This window comes from Tupaia chinensis, unplaced genomic scaffold (assembly GCF_000334495.1).
Source record: "Tupaia chinensis unplaced genomic scaffold, TupChi_1.0 Scaffold000182_1, whole genome shotgun sequence".
In the NCBI taxonomy this organism is placed as follows: Eukaryota; Metazoa; Chordata; class Mammalia; order Scandentia; family Tupaiidae; genus Tupaia; species Tupaia belangeri.
Window position 1 is genome coordinate 4,227,542 of NW_006159657.1, and position 16,068 is coordinate 4,243,609.

General features: G+C 41.1%; 1 protein-coding gene across 1 annotated transcript in view; it reads left to right on the forward strand.

The window, feature by feature from the left end:
- Nucleotides 1–6,642, forward strand: part of SHISA9 (shisa family member 9) — a gene marked incomplete at its 5' end in the record, with an annotated part of 305,570 nt that extends 298,928 nt beyond the window's left edge. The window contains 1 exon segment of the mRNA XM_006172096.1: nt 5,994–6,642. Within this exon segment, the coding sequence (XP_006172158.1) occupies nt 5,994–6,373 (380 nt within the window).
- Between the last annotated feature and the right edge of the window lie 9,426 nt (nt 6,643–16,068).

Consider the following 16,068-nt stretch of genomic DNA (forward strand, 5'->3'; position numbering starts at 1 on the left):
CGCACGAAAAACCCCCAAAAAAAAAAAGAAAAAAAAAAGAAAGTGAAAGGAATCCGATATACAGTAGGTTAAATAATGCCCCCTAATCCCACGTCCCATTATGAATACACATAGAAATAGGGTCTTCACAAATATAATCAAATTATAATAAGGTCACATGGGATTAACGTGGACCTTAACTTAATGTCTTGTGTCCTTATAAGAAGAGAGAAATTTGGATACAGAGAGAGAGAGAGGGAGAATAACTGTGAAGCCAGAGGCAGGGATTGGAGTGGTGCCCTGACAAGGAAGCGATGCTGAGGATTGCCGGCCACCACCAGAAACTAGAAGAGGCAAGGAAGTATCCTTCACTGGACCGGATGAGGGCGCGAGATCCTGCCGATGAGTTTGATTGACACTTTGCAGACTTCTGACCTCTAGAACTCTGAGAGAATAAATTTCTGTTGTTTTCAGCCATCTGGTTTGTGGTACTTTGTAATAGCAACCCTGGGAGACTAACACATCCTGTGATGGGTTCACAGTAAGTGTGGAAGAGAGGAGGGTGGGTAAGTAGTCAGAGTCTGGTGCACGCAGACCTTGGGACAACTGCATAGAACTGGGATTTTATTCTTAAGTGCAATAAGGAGATTAATCACTGCATTTCATCATAGTTTTGAACCAAAGACAGAGACAGATGAGGACTGGTGGAAAGCTTGGATTGGGCTTGCTTCCCAAGTGAAATCCATCACCTGAGACCCGAAAATACCACCAAGTGAGAATGAGCTGCAGGTGCCCCTCCTTAAGATATCTTTGGCCCAGGGGGAGAAGGTAGGTGGGAGGCCACCTGCTGAGACCCTCGGATGTGCAGCTTGTTTGGAAAACTGGTTATTATCATATGCTTTTCACTTCCATGGAAGCGAGGCTCCATCCCGCCCCACACCTGTACAAGTGTCTGCTGCTAATTAAGAGAGAGACAGATGGAGGAAGGTACAGTTTAATTTTACAACCCTAGTTCCTTCAAGGCAATTAGGCTTATTGGAAAGACGGCACCTTTTTCTTTCTTTATTCCCCTTTTTGTAAATGGAGAAAAATCAAACCAGAAAGGACCAGTGTTGTTGAAAGGCTTACACATCTGTTTCTTGGTGGGCTTGTCAGACACCTGCCTGCGAGGTACCAGGGCTGCTTAGGTTAATGCATTTATTAATGGGCTTACACGACTGTTCAATGAGTGTGCTATTTCTTTCACAAGGAGCTTTTAAATGTACTAAGACAGGGACCACACTGCACTGAGACTGACAAGGTAAGCATTTCTTCCCACTTGTCTGGTTCCAAATCAGAGGGGACCAGAAAGACTGTGGAAAGAGAATTTCATGACAATGCATTTCCTGGTTATTGGAATGGTTCATCCATCTCACCTCTGTTGGAATGACCTTGGAGGACAGGTTCATGCCCCATGTATGAAATCTGTGTGATAGTCACACTTCTCTAGAACACTTAGAGTCCTAGGGAGGAAGGATGATCAGACAAATAAACAGACGTGAATAACTTAATCTCGCCTATGAAACACTAGATGGTCTGAAAACAACGTTGCTTTCCTTATTCTACCACACAAATATCCTTTCACTGGGGCAGGCAGGTTGCAAGGTGCTGGACTCCCACATGCTGATTGCGATGAAGTCCCAGACCTGGTAACTTGCTTTCTCACTTTCCCTCTCTCTCTCTCCCCCTCTGTCTTTCTCTAGTGAGTGCATGCATCCTATAGGAAAAAATTTTAAAATAATAACTTAATTAAATATTTTTTAAATTATATTAAAAAAACTTGTCCTTTCACTTTCTTGAAGCTGCTATGTGGTCCTTCCCACAGTGAGGTTTTTGCAAATGATGTTTTTTTTTTATCAGTTTTCTACTGCCACCATAGCAAACTACTCCATAACTCAGTGGCTTCACCATTTATTTGGCTCACAATCTGGGTCAGCTGAGCAGTTCTGGTTTGGGCTGGATTGCTGCTCTCAGCAGGGCTTGCTCAGTATCTGTGGTCAGCTCACAGGTTGACTTACAGCTGCATGGCCTAGGATGGCCTCTCTGGATATTTGTCTACTAGTAGGTTGCTGGCTTTGGTGAACATGGGTAAATGGTCTATGATTTTCTCATCTTCTAGGGGGCTAGCCTAGGCTTCTTTCTTTACAAAGTGGCAGTCTGATAACAAAACCCAATAGCAGAAGCAGCTATGATCTACTGGTCAAAGTCAGCAACAAGGCCAGGCCAGAATGAAGGTGTGGAGAAACAGACTCCATCTCTCAGTAGGAAGAACTACGAAGTATTGACTACTCTTGCAGTATACCACATGTTCTGCCACCTGGATGGCTCTGCTACTCTCCACCTTCAGATCGCTTCCTTTTTTAAAAATATTTTTTCTATAGGGCATGTGTGCTCACCAGAAAGACAAAGAGAGACAGAGAGACAGAAAGTGATAAATCACCCCCCTCCCCCCGGGGCGTTGGCCATGCCACAATCCCTTCTCTTCCATTCTCCTCTTGGGATCTTGGACATGCACACACATGCACCCAGTGTGAATTTAAACCACCGGGTCTGAGACTCGAACCATTGTCAACTACATGGGAATCCAGCAACATAGCCATTACATGAACTGCTGGTCCCTTCAGATCTCTTCTTAAAGAGCATTTACTCAGGCCAGCCTTGGCCTGGAGGTGATGTGAGCTGGATTCCACATGGCTTACTGTATGATCTGAGTCCTGAACACAGTAGCTTGAAAAATGCAGTGGGTGTGTGTATGTGCATGCCCAAAATTCTGAAAGGAAAGCAAAATGGGAGAGAAGGAATTGTAGTATGACCATGCCTCATAGCAGGTACTTTTTTACCTTCTTTCTTTCTCTCTGTCTCTCTCTGGCAAATGTACATACCCTCTGGCAAATTAAAAACAAAACAAAAACATAGCACTTCTTCAAGGATGCTTCCCTGACTGCTGACCTTCTCCTGATTAGATCAAGGTGCCTTTGTATGTCCTCTGGTGGAGTAACTTAGGCATTCCACAAAAAACGGCAGTTGGGAGGAAAGAAAGAGGGACAAAGTGAAAGAAGGCACACTGGCATGGACGAATGCCTCTTTTATGCAGGTTTCCAGGCACAGAGGAAGTATTCAATAAATGCCTGTTGAATTTAATTCAGTGATCCTTTCATAAAGCAGAAGATAGATAACATATATACATTGATCAGTTACTAAATGCCAGGAATTGTGCTGTGTAGCTTGTATATTTCTTACCATTTATACCTCATAATAAACTTGAGAATAGACAATATGATTTCCCTTCACACCTAAGGAAACAGGGATAAGAGGTTAAATGGCATTTGGGTGCATCTAACATGATGGTTTCCATGAAGTTATGTAAATTCACACATGCAACACTACGGGAATTGGAAATGAAGATGGAAGAGCAGAAAATATTTCTGGTCTCCTGAGAGATGTAAGTTTAAAAATTATTGTTAAGAAATTAATTTTTAAAATATAAAAAATTTCATAATTTAAAAAAATGCAAGGGAAAATACAATAAAAGAAAAGGAGATCTCATAAAATTATCAAATAAAAATAGATACATAGGCAAGGGAATAAAGAAAGAAAAAGAAGGAAGGGAGCTGGCTCATAGCCTAGTGGTTAAGGGAACTATATCCCACATGGCTGATCATGGTTCATATCTAGGCCTTGAAGGCTTGAAAAACTCACTGGGCAAGAATGTGCACATGTCCCAAATCTCAACAGGATGGATAAATAGAGGAGAAGGAATTGCAGCCCAACCATGCCCCACTGAGGGGTGCTCCTCTGCACCTCAGTCTCTCTCTGACAAGTACACATATTCTCCTGAAATTAAAAAAAAAAAGGAAGGAAAGAGGGATTCATTCAAAGTTGGACAGAATGGGGATCAGCAGTTGGTGTAGTGGCTATGTTGCTGGACTCCCACGGAGTCGACCGAGGTTTGAGATCTGGACCCAGTGGCTTAAACTCACGCCGGGCGTGTGTGCGTGCGTGCCCAAGATCCCGAGAGGAGAATGGAGGAGAAGGGATTGCGGTATGGCCATCCACCCTGGGGGGTGATTTCTCGCTTTCTGTCTCTCTGTCTCTCTCTGACTGTCTGGCGAGCGCATGTGCCCTATAGCAAAAACCTCTCTCTTTTTTTTTTTTTTTTTTTAAGTCGAATTAGCAGTGGAGAAACCTAAGCTATGATATGTAGGTTTTATGTGAATCCAGAAAAAATAAGAACGAGCACCTGTAGTGTGCCAAATAGTATCTCCCAAAAAAACAAAACAAAACAAAAACAAAAACAAAACAAAGTTGGTGAATGTGGTGAAATCAGTAGAAATTAGTACAACAGTTTTGTAGAGTACTTGGCAGTGTGTATCAAGGGCATTAACAATGTTTATGCTCTTTGGTCAAAAAATTACACTTGGGTTATGCAGTAAGTATGTCAGGTCTGCAGGGTATGTGGTCTCTGTCACAAGTACTCAGTTCTACTATAGCAGCCATCAACAATACATAAGTGAATAGATGTGGTTTTGTGTCCAATAAAACTTATTTTTACAAAATAGGTGATTTCTGGTTTTGACTTTGGGGCTATTAGTTTATCAATCCTTGATGTATGTTAAAAATATTTTTAGAATTAGTCTAAATTTGAAATAGAAAGAGAGCTTTAGGCTCAAAAGAGTCTCATGTCAGCCTAATTTGTAATAGCAATAATACTGGCACAACTTGAAGTTCATCAGTAGGGGGATTGATTACATAGGAAAATTCCACTCAGTGAAACATTATGTAGGCATTATATGCTACTTATAATGTAGCTTATTAGTAATTTATAACAAGATGGCAGAATGTTTTATGTGGTAGACTGTTAAGGGGGGAATTGAAACAGTTGTTACAATGACAAAGATGATAATTGTGGAGTCTAATATCTAAGCATTTACACATATCATACTATAAAAATCTTCAGATAACTTTAGGAAATATACTTTGTAAATTGTTACTGTTATCCTTATGCAGAGCTGATGGTAATATTGGGTTGTTGAGAAAGTCATAACACATTTTTGCATAGCAAAAACAGAAAAATATGCTATGACTTTCCCACTGACCTAATATAGGTTAAGTACTTTAGTCAAAGTGCATTGCTAGTACGTAACAGAGTTGGGACTTGAACTGCTTAACTGTTAAAAGCAAACAAACAGGAGGACAACTGTAGATAATAAAGACAGTATAAGAGGGGATGGGTAATAGAAGGAGAGCAGTGAGGGTGGGAGGGTAGGAAAGGAAAAAACTATCAAACATTTAATGGTCACAAAAAAGTAAAAGTTACCTGTTGATAATGCATCATAGTAATATCTTTGACTTGACTAATATGTACTGTATTCATGCTGAGAAAAACCACGTTGCTCATTATAAAAACATTTTTAAACGTTATATATATATATACATAAATTATATATATATATATGTATGTATATATATGACGTAAATTTAAAAAAGAAAAATAAAGAACTGCAAACAAACAAGCCAGGAAAAATCACAAGTTAAACTCCATTTGTAGAAAGACCAGAAGAAAATACATAAGAAAGTTGATATCAGCTGTCTTGAGTGGTAGGTGATACCTATGAATATTTCTCAATATATTCAATATTTTCCTCTGTTGAAAATGTATCATTTTAATGATGAAGAAACATTTGAATTTAATAGGAGCCAAGGATGGCAGAATGCTAGGTGGGACTATGGAGGGAAAGTGTTTATTTTGGAGGAATCTAGAGATTTCCTTGAGGATGTCCTCAATCTTCTTTGTCCTACCTTTGTTCATGAAGAGAGCCTGATGAGGCCTGTCCCCCTGTCTTGTTCTAGGTGGAGTTTCTGGTGTGTCTTGTTTGGACTGTTGGCCCATTTTTATGCTGTTCTCGGGTTGCCCTGCCAGTTCCTAACTCTCTCTCTCTCTCTTCCCTTCTTTATTCACCTCTCTCACTGTACAGCTGACAAGGTCAATGATGACTTCTACTCCAAGCGACGGCATCTGGCCGAGTTGGCCGCTAAGGGGAACCTACCTCTGCACCCTGTAAGAGTGGAGGATGAGCCTCGAGCCTTCAGCCCTGAGCATGGTCCTGCCAAACAGAACGGACAGAAGTCCCGCACCAACAAGATGCCCCCACATCCCCTGGCCTACAACTCCACCACCAACTTTAAGGGCTGGGACCCCAACGAGCAGTCTCTCCGGCGGCAGGCATATGGCAACAAGGGCAAGCTTGGCACAGCCGAGTCAGGCTCCAGTGACCCCTTGGGGACTCGCACCCAGCACTACCCACCCCCACAGCCATACTTCATCACCAACAGCAAAACAGAAGTGACTGTCTGAGCTTTCGTTACAGGGAGCACCCTGAAGACCACACTCAACCGAGAGAGGCAAAAAAATTCCCGGCCCTAACCTCCCCGTCCTCCCCAACACACGCGCCCACACACTCATTCTCAGCAAGAACCGATATAAACCTACTGATGACATGGAATCACGCTTTTCCTGGGTCATGCCTAATGTGGGTCGGCAGGCAACTGAAGAAGACCGAAGGCTGGACATTCAGCAATACAGCAAAGGAGAAACTGAGGCACACTCTTTAAACAGCGTCAGGCCCAAGGGGGCCAGCTTACAAGCCCAAACCATGGGGCTAGTTTTCCTTTTTCTCCTAACTTGAAACTGAGATCCATGATGAAAAAAAAAAAAAAAAAAAAAAGTAGCACAATTTAGAGAAATCCATTTGAGCACATACACCATTTGCTGCGCTGTTTCTCGGCAAAAGAGCTGGGTGAAATGGGGTAGAGAATGAGGATAGAGACAAGATTGTACATCAGAAGAGGAGTTATTTTGGGAGGAATTTGCCCACATGATAAGCATTTTGGATCCCAAGAAGTGGTGATGTGGACACAAAATTTCAACAAGTGTGACACAGTAACCGGACCCCAAACATCATATTTATAGTACTTTTCATATCAATGTTAAAAGCAAAAAACAAACAAACAAACAAACAACAACACACACTCGAACTCACAAAAATAAATAGACCCTGAGCCCACTGACAGTGATGGGATGGAAAGAACATTAAGGGAACTCTCATAAAGACCATGACCATTGAATGGGAGGAGTAAACTTCTGTGGCGGGAAGAGGGTCCAGAGAGTATTAAATTACCTTTTTTTAAAGAGAAATAAAATATAAGCCCACTACAAAACAAGACAAGAAAACAAATTACGTTTTGTCCCAAATCTTTGGGACTGAGGAAATCAGCATCAACAATAACAAAAATCTACAGTTGGAAAAGTCGACAGGAAGTGAGAAGGGGACCCGGAAACTCTGGTTTCTGGTGTTTCCCTCTTGCCTCCAGGACCTGCAACAGCCACCAAAACAAGTCCTCTATGAACTGTCTGTCCCCGACTTCCCTTCCCCTTCAGCGTGCTGCCGCCGCCGCTGCCAAACTTCAACTGCTTTGGACTGAAAATGTCATAAGCGTGGGTGGTGCCTTCAATGTGTTACTGTTGTTTAATGACAGTCTTGTTTCCTAAGTGCAACCTGTGTTCTTTTAGCCACCCTCCCTCTCGTTTTCCTTCAGTAGTAGAAGACGTTTCCATCCTTCCTTTGTAGGTAAGCCGCCCTGTGACACCCTCTGAGGGGGCTGCTGCAATGTCAGGGGTACCTAAGGACGGAGACTCCCCACTCCCCACATTCGTGACACGAGTCCCACCATTTTCTATCCTCCCAAACTCGTCAGACATTTCTGGGTCTCCTAATTCCCTCGGTCCCTCCAAATGACCTCCCCAGATACTTCCACAGATTCAGCTCCCATCCAGCATCTCCCGAAGTGATTTTTCAGATTGATCCTCATAGCCAATAGCCCTTTGGTTTCCCCCAGAAGACTTTTTTTTTTTTTTTTTTTGATGAGTTCTACTTGTTTAGTGGAAGCCCATAGTGCATTGAGGGAGAAGAAAGATTTTCCTTTAAGGTGAGAGGTTTCAACTAGCCCTTAAAGGTCTTATCTAATTAATTAATTAATTAATAGGAATCTTCAAGAGATCAGGGCTCCTCTAGTGTAGAAACTGTGAATGGTCTGATCCAAGAAGGCTCAGAGCATTTCCCAGAATCTTGCAATGTTCTGCCTCACCTGTCTCTCCCTCTGTCATCACAGAGTCAGCAAAATCTTCTTTTTATTCCCAGCAGATATGAAGCACTGACAATGCATTTTGTCTCTCCGGGCCTTCGTCTCTTATCTGAAACATGGAGAACTGGGGCTAGGTCAAGCTTTTCCTGCTTTTGGAAAAAAAGCAAATCCTTTGCCTATTAAAAAAAAAATGAAACCTTGCAAATAATCCACTATACAAGATCTTTATTTACGAAGAGGTGCAGAGATGGATGAAGCGGGGCTGAAGATTTAGTACTCACCCTCTCAGTCTCCTTGCTGAGACCCCAACACTTCCCAGAGTGGAGTAAGTACTGGTGGGCTTGGTCCCTGTCTCGTTGACATTAGTTAGCTAACTACCTGCAGCACACTTTTGGCATCTCTGGGTAACCCCTTCACGATACTTTAAGCTGATTCATTTTTAGTACATTTTATTTTTAAAAGGAAAATTTCCTGCAGCATCACAAATAGAAAACATCAATCGCCATAAATAGAAAGCAAGCATAAAAATAAGTACAAAGCAACAGAACAGCGACAAGTACATTCCAGCTAGCTACTGTTGCTCGTGGAAGGGTATGAACCTGAGGCGTGGTGCACTCTCTCCCTTTTAAAAATAACTGAGCAGAGTGGTTAAAGAAACCAGCACCCAATGGCAACTTTCTCCTTGAAAGTAGTCAGGTGAGCTGAGAGGTAAATGAAGAGGGAATCATTCCCTGGAGAAGGCAGTGTTAGATAGTGCTGTATCCATGCACTGCCCACAATCATTTTGCATACACTAATGGTACACAGTCTACACTGCAGGAAATACTGGGTTGGCTTAATTGTGAGTTTTCTTTCATTCTAAAGCTTCAGTAATTCTTGTTTCCCTTTTTAGTTCACCTTTACTCTTTACCCTCAACTGAACCTGTAGCATTTTCTTTCTTTTTTATGCTCTTCTTCTAAGTAAACTTCATCCTGTGAACTTGGCTCATTGATGTCTGCAGGTGTGATCATGGCAGCAAAGGTGCAGCCCAGTCCATAAAATGTAGCAGAGATGACAACCAACAAAGATCAGTACTTCCCAAGTAGGCCTATCTGAGAAAGACAGTCTGCAAAGTGCTTCTCAGTCTCATTGCCTTCCAGTAGACTTTGAAACGTGAACTGAGGAGGAACATTTGGACAGAGATGTTCTGTTTATTTTTTGGCTTCCTCTTGGGAGGGTGGACAGACCTCAAGATACTGAGAGAAGGACAGCTTATGGAACTACCTGCAGCTGCCATGTACCAAGACAAGGATCCTATAGCTAGGGTGGGGAGACCTAGAAAAGAAAACCCAGAACAATGCAGAGAGATTGTCCCCTCCTCATTCCAGACCCTTGCACTCGCCTCTATTTCTTGCTTTTAGCTGTTTTCTGATTTTTACCCCAATGGGACCAGAGTCTGACTTCCCTTGGCCTTCCCAGAACACCTCAGCCTCCATCTGCCTTGGGCTCCGCCTGGCATCCCTTTCTAACTCCCCTCCAGGTTTTTTTTTTTTTTTTTTTTTTTTTTTTTGTGTGTGTGTGTGTAGATGGAGCATATTTTATGTGCAAATATTTTAGTAACCGTATGTTCTGCAAGTAAACCTGTGTTAATACTTGTCAACAACTACAGTTTATGATACCAATAATACTTCCTACAATGAAGAAAAAAAAACGTTTGTTTTCTAAGAATGTTTATTTGTAAACATATGTATTCACTATATTAATATGAATTTCTTACCTGGCAATAAAACTGATTATATGTGATGCTGTTGCATTGCCATGTATTTTCTAGGACCCTACTTCCCAATGGGAAGGTTTTACCAGGGAACATCGTCTTAGCATAGCAAGCTAAGTCTGTGGTTCTCAGAGTAGGTGGGAAATTGTTACAAGTAAAAGAAATTTCTAGTTAACAGCGATTTGCACATATTTTCCAGGAGACTTTGTGTTTGAAGCTTTTTTGGTAAGTTTGTGTCACATTTCTTACTTCATTTCTTTATCTTAAAAAAAATTATATATATGTGTGTGTATTATATGTATATAAACTAAGTTTCCTCATCTTAACTAAATTTATCTTTAGTGGTCAAGAATCTTGCTGAGCTTTGGACTTTTGTTTTTATCAGTGACCAGGGATATAGAAGAGGGGAATATTGAAAGGATGAGGGGGGGGGTTCGATTCTTCTATTTATTAATTTTATTTCCTGTCTGGTCTCTGTTAGCATTGACTTTGAGATTGTCAAGTAGAAACCTGTCTGAATATGGTTTCCCCAGAGAGAAGTTTCAAGATAATATTCTGAATACAACTAGTCCATGTGAGACGTGCAAGGAATACTGGGAGGGGTTGGCAGCCATGCTGAGGATGGGAAGGCAATCAATAAAGGGTACCTTGTCACACCAACTATCACTGTGAACAGCTGGTTTTGTTGCAGGACAACTTTGGGAGAAAACAGAATACACACATTTGGAATTACCTCACCCAATATGAAAGAGCTTGGGTGTGTACACACCAACACCCATCAGGTTCTAGGGATGGTGAGACACTCCTAAGGCGGCCTGTACAAGAGCAGAGGGATTTCCATGGTACAGAGATACACCCACTGGCAATCGGATATTGGCCACTGTACACTGAAGTTCTAATGACACAGGGATGGGGTAGGAACACAGTGGCAGCTGAAAGCCAGAGGTCTGAGACCTCTTGGGAATGAAGCTTCTGCTCTCCAAATATTTACAGATGTTGTCAAGAATCCAATCCCCCATCCTTTCAATATTTAAGTCTTCTGCAGTCTTGGTCAAGCAACGGGGAGAGTGGACTACAATCTGCAGTTAGAATCAGGGTCCTTATTTTGGGATTCAAGAGACTTCATTGACAGCCTCACTTGGTGTCACCCAGAGCAGATCCCATGGGCTCTCTTAGGGCATAGTTAAGGCTATCAGAGAAGTCTGGGAGGAAGAGGATGCTCTTCCAGTACTTGGGAACTGTTCAGTATGGAGTAACCAACCAGAACACTGCACAACACCCTGGTTGTGGTAGTAGGATAAAGAATCCTACCTCTGTGGGAGAGAGACTGCTCCTTTAGAGAAGCCACCTAGTTGGTTACAACTCATAAATAACAAGATTAGCATATCTTCAGAGCCGAACTCTGTTAGAGACTACATACATTGCCATACTTGACCCTCAAGACTTTTAAAGTAGGGACCAGCAGACGGCATAATGGTTACATTACTCTAGATTCCTATGTAATTGACTGCTGTTTGAGTCCTGGACCCAGTGGCTTAAAACTCACACTGAGCACATATGCATGTACACCCAAGATCCTGGGAAGAGAATGGAGGAGAAGGGGTTGTAATGTGGCCATACCCCCGCAGGGGGGTGGGGGAGATTCTCACTTTCTGTCTCTCTGGTGAGCGCATGTGCCCTATAGCAAAAATCTCTCTAAAAACAAAAACAAAAACAAAACAAAACACTATAAAGGGAAAGTACTACTATGCTTTGGAGATGCTGTTTGGAGATCTATCTAAAATCTGAGTAATTTGAAGTAATTCAACTAGTAAGTGGTAGGGCTGAGGTTTGAACTCTAGAACTCCTCTTTACTCTGCTAGTTCTCACTTGGATGAGCATGTGAATCAGTGGAGAAGCTTGATAAAAATGCTGATTTTCAAGTTCCTCACACAGTTTCAAATGAAGTAGATCTCAATTGGGGCCCAGAATACAGGACATAGGACATACTCTATCATTGCAGTGCTGTGGCTAGCTCCTGGATCCTATTCTGAAAAGCATTGAATCTGGCATCTGTGGACTCTACCTGAAGATTTCAGAATGCATAAAGACATGGAATGGAGGGACGTACTTCCAGAAAGAAGGGCTTTTCATGTTCAATGCTGAAAGGTTGTGTCCTATTATGAAGAGAAGAACTCCAGATGGCCTTATTGGTGGTATTGATTCCAGCACTGATTTCCCCTGTACCCTGAAATTAGCCTTCTGTGCAATTTATTTTTCATCCCTAGACTGAGAAGACCACAGTTAATAACCTCCAATTCTGCTCTCTTGATAAGAATTCTCACTCCTCATAACCATAGCAATTGGTATAGTCAACAGGATCAATTCCATCACTGCTTTCAAAGGTTTGCTTCTGGGTGACTGGGAATTCACTATATATCATATTAATCACTATATAATGGCTACTGCTCATTGAGAACTTGCTAGGTATCTGGCTTTGCCATAGGACTTTCTGTTGCGCTGTTGTAGACTAGTATGGAGATTCTTAACTATTTTGTGTTATAGACCCTTTTGGTGGTCTTGTGAAGCCTATGAATTCCCTTCTCAGAATAATGATTCTAAATGCATAAAATAAAACATATAATTACAACGAATCCATTATCCTAAAATATAATCGTGCAAATATTTTTAAATCTACATGTGTGATAATAGTAATACGTGTGCTTTATAACTAGTGTATTAAGTAACAAGATCAAATTTCAGGTTAGAAAGTATAAACACAAATCATTCTTTATATTAGCTAAACAAATGAATTTGATGTATTCCATCATCCATGATCCTATTGATGAGAATATTTCAAGTCATTACTGATACCATTGTTTTTCCACATTTATAATTGAAGGACATACTAAATTTCAACTAGAGGCTAGTGAAAATAAATGCTACTTTTTTTTTTTCTTATCCAAGTCTACAAATCCTCTGAATTCTATACACAAACCTTTCTGAAGGTCTGTGGTCCCAAGTGTAACAAATGTGGAGTAACAGAACTTAGAGCCCCTCATTTCTTTTCTTCATGCTTCCATTTTCTCATCTTTAAAATATCTAATACTAAGTAAAACAAGCCAGACTATGAAAGAGAGGCATATATGTCTCTACTTAACATATACTGAATGCCTGCACTCTATGGCAGAAACTGGAAGATTGGAAGACATAAAAACATGGACAGTAACTGTCAACACCAGAGATTTTTTGGGAGCAGGGAAGGAAATGGGGGACGGGAAGGGCATCAAGGGGTAAAAATAATTAAAATAAATAAACAAAATTTTAAAAAGAAGTAAATAAAATAAAAATAATGTTAATATCCCTATCATTGGCTGTAATGAAAAATAAAGTGAGGGACCAGCAGTTAGCATAATGGCTATGTCGCTGAACTCCCATGTGGTCGACCGCGGTTCGAGTTCTGGACCTGGTGGCTTAAACTCATAACTGAGAGCATGTGTGTGCGTGCCCAAGATCCTGAGAGGAGAATGGAGGAGAAGGGATTGCGGCATGGTCATCTCCCCTGGGGGATGATTTCTCCCCTTCTGTCTGTCTCTCTCTGTCTTTCTGGCGAGCACATGCACCCTATAGCAAAATCCTCTCAAAAAATAAATAAATAAATAAAGTGATAAATACAAGGATATGAGCTCAATGTTTGACACTGTGTAAACACTTAAGCAGTAGCTTTTGTTATAACGATTATACTTCAGATTGTAACTATAGTGACCCTATGAAATGACATGTTTATTATCAGCCATGCTTGGAAGACATGAAGGCTCAGAGAAGTTAAACTTGCACAAAGTAACATTGCAAGTCTGTGACAGAGTTGATTGAATCTCAGTTCTTTCTGATTAAACCCCAGGTTCTTAATCATATATCATCAGTTATAGCAAATGTCCTTATGACACCCTGGAATGAGGTCAGTCAGACACTGAAGTAGATAACAATGAATGTCCCTACTTCTTCACCTCTCCCAGAGGAAAGACAGATGTCAGTGTTTTAGAGAGCACTTGTCCAGGGCCCATTTATTAAAAGGCATGCTTGAGACAGTAATATTAATGCTCCCCCATTCAACACAAGTTCTCTCAACCCCATGCTTAGAAGATTCCAGTTACAAAGACTGCATCACTATCCCATAAGTGGTCAAATTCTATTCTTTTAAACCAACCCTATTAGGAATACTCATCATATAAAACTGAAGTAAATCTTCCTTGTAAATTCAGTCTTAGAAAAATAAAAATAAATAAAAAATAAAAACAAACAAACAAAAAATGCTAATAATAGAAAAGGCCAGGAGGTGGTGTGGTGGTAACCCAACTGAACCCACATGGAAAAGATCCTTGGTTTTAGTCCTGAGTCCATCTTGATCCTGCCAGGGACACATACCTACAATCTGAGCTGGCTTAGACCAGGGATAGATCATGGCATAAAAAAACTGTTAAGAGTGTTGCTTTCTCTTGAGAAATAAATGAAATAATCATGATAACTGCTCCTATTATTAAATACTGAGCTTTCGTTATGTGCCAGGCACTGAGTTGGGAATTGGGCATGCTTTGTCTTATGTTCTCCTCACAAAAATGCACTGGAAGACATTAACCCATTTTTGAGATTGGGGAAAACAGGCTCAGAGAAGTAAAGCAATTCATCTAAGAGTATACCTTTAGTGAGTAGAAGGCTTAAACTTCAAACCTTGATTTGTCTGATTCCAACGTCAACCTTATCACAATGACCCATGCCTGTGTCTGTCTCTCCTCTAGGGTAGAAAACTCGTAACTGTAATGTGGACCAAAACAGCTCCAGGGAGATACAGTTTAGTCCAGGAAAAACTATTTTCCTCTAAATCAGGCAGTATCAATGATCAGTGTCGACTCCCACCAGCTGTCATTGTCCTGGAGGCATCAACCTGGACTGAGGCTGTCTCTGTAGGTGTTTCTGTTCTTCATGTTCTTCAAGTCTGTTCTCCATATTTACAGGTCACCAACAAACCCAACTTGGTCTTTGGCATGCTTGAATGCCTGTGAGGTGGGAAAGAAAGCAGAACTGGAAGAGAACTCTGGGATAAGCAGATAGGAACCCAGGAAGCTTTACTCAGTGTGCCTTGACATTGTATGACCTTGGCAAAGGTACTTCCCCTCTTCAGGAGGCAGGGTAACCTTTCAGAGAAGAGTAGGACTTCTGGGGCCAGAGGATCCACATCTGAGCATAGTGATAGCACCTATCAAGGATTTGCCATGTGACTAAGACAGTCTACATTGTGAATTGAAGCTCTGAGCAATTCTCAGAGATTACTTTCAATATTTTAAAACTTTGTTCAGAAATCATCACATATTCCAGGTCATGCAGAAGGGGTTAAGAGAAATAGTAAGCTTCTTTGCTTTGGGTAAAACATGTCTGAACTTGATGTGGTACCTTTTCTTCCAATTCTCTGCTGCAGATGATATTGTGAGCATGTCAGAAATGTTATTTTGCTGAAGATTCTATTAAATATAGTTTTGGTGAATTCTTAAAAACTGCAAAGGAAGTCTTCTTCCTTAATGAATGTGGTTTTCTTGGTAGAATAGTTTTTTTTTCAGCTCTAGAGGATTACAGGGGATAAAAATCATAATTAATGAGGTCCTTGGTAGCAAAAAAGGTTGAAAACCCTTGACTTTAGATGATGTATTGGTTATCTATTTCTGCAGAACTACATAATTACCCCCCAAATTAGCAGCCTAAAAAAACCCACACTATTTTTTTAATCTCACAGTTTTTGGGGTCAGGAATTTGAGTATAACTTAACGGTGTCCTCTGCTTCAAGGTCTGTCATGAGACTTCAGTCAAAGTGTTATTCAGAGGCCAGTCGTGATGGGGCAGCAGTCATACAACACTCCATGATGCTGAGGCCATATGTGGAGGTCCTAGATTCTCATCCTGAAGTCTCCCTTTTCATGCCAGTCACATGCACACATGCCCAGCCCATGATCTGGACTAGCTTAGGCTGGAGGTGGATCATGGCATAAAAGACCTTGGGGGGGGGCAATTCTCTCTCTTTCTGACTTCCTTTCTTGTGGAGTAAAGAAATAAACTTAAAAAAGAAAAAAGTTATCATCCAAGACTGAAGTTTCATATGAAGGCTAAACTGGGGGAAAAATCTGTT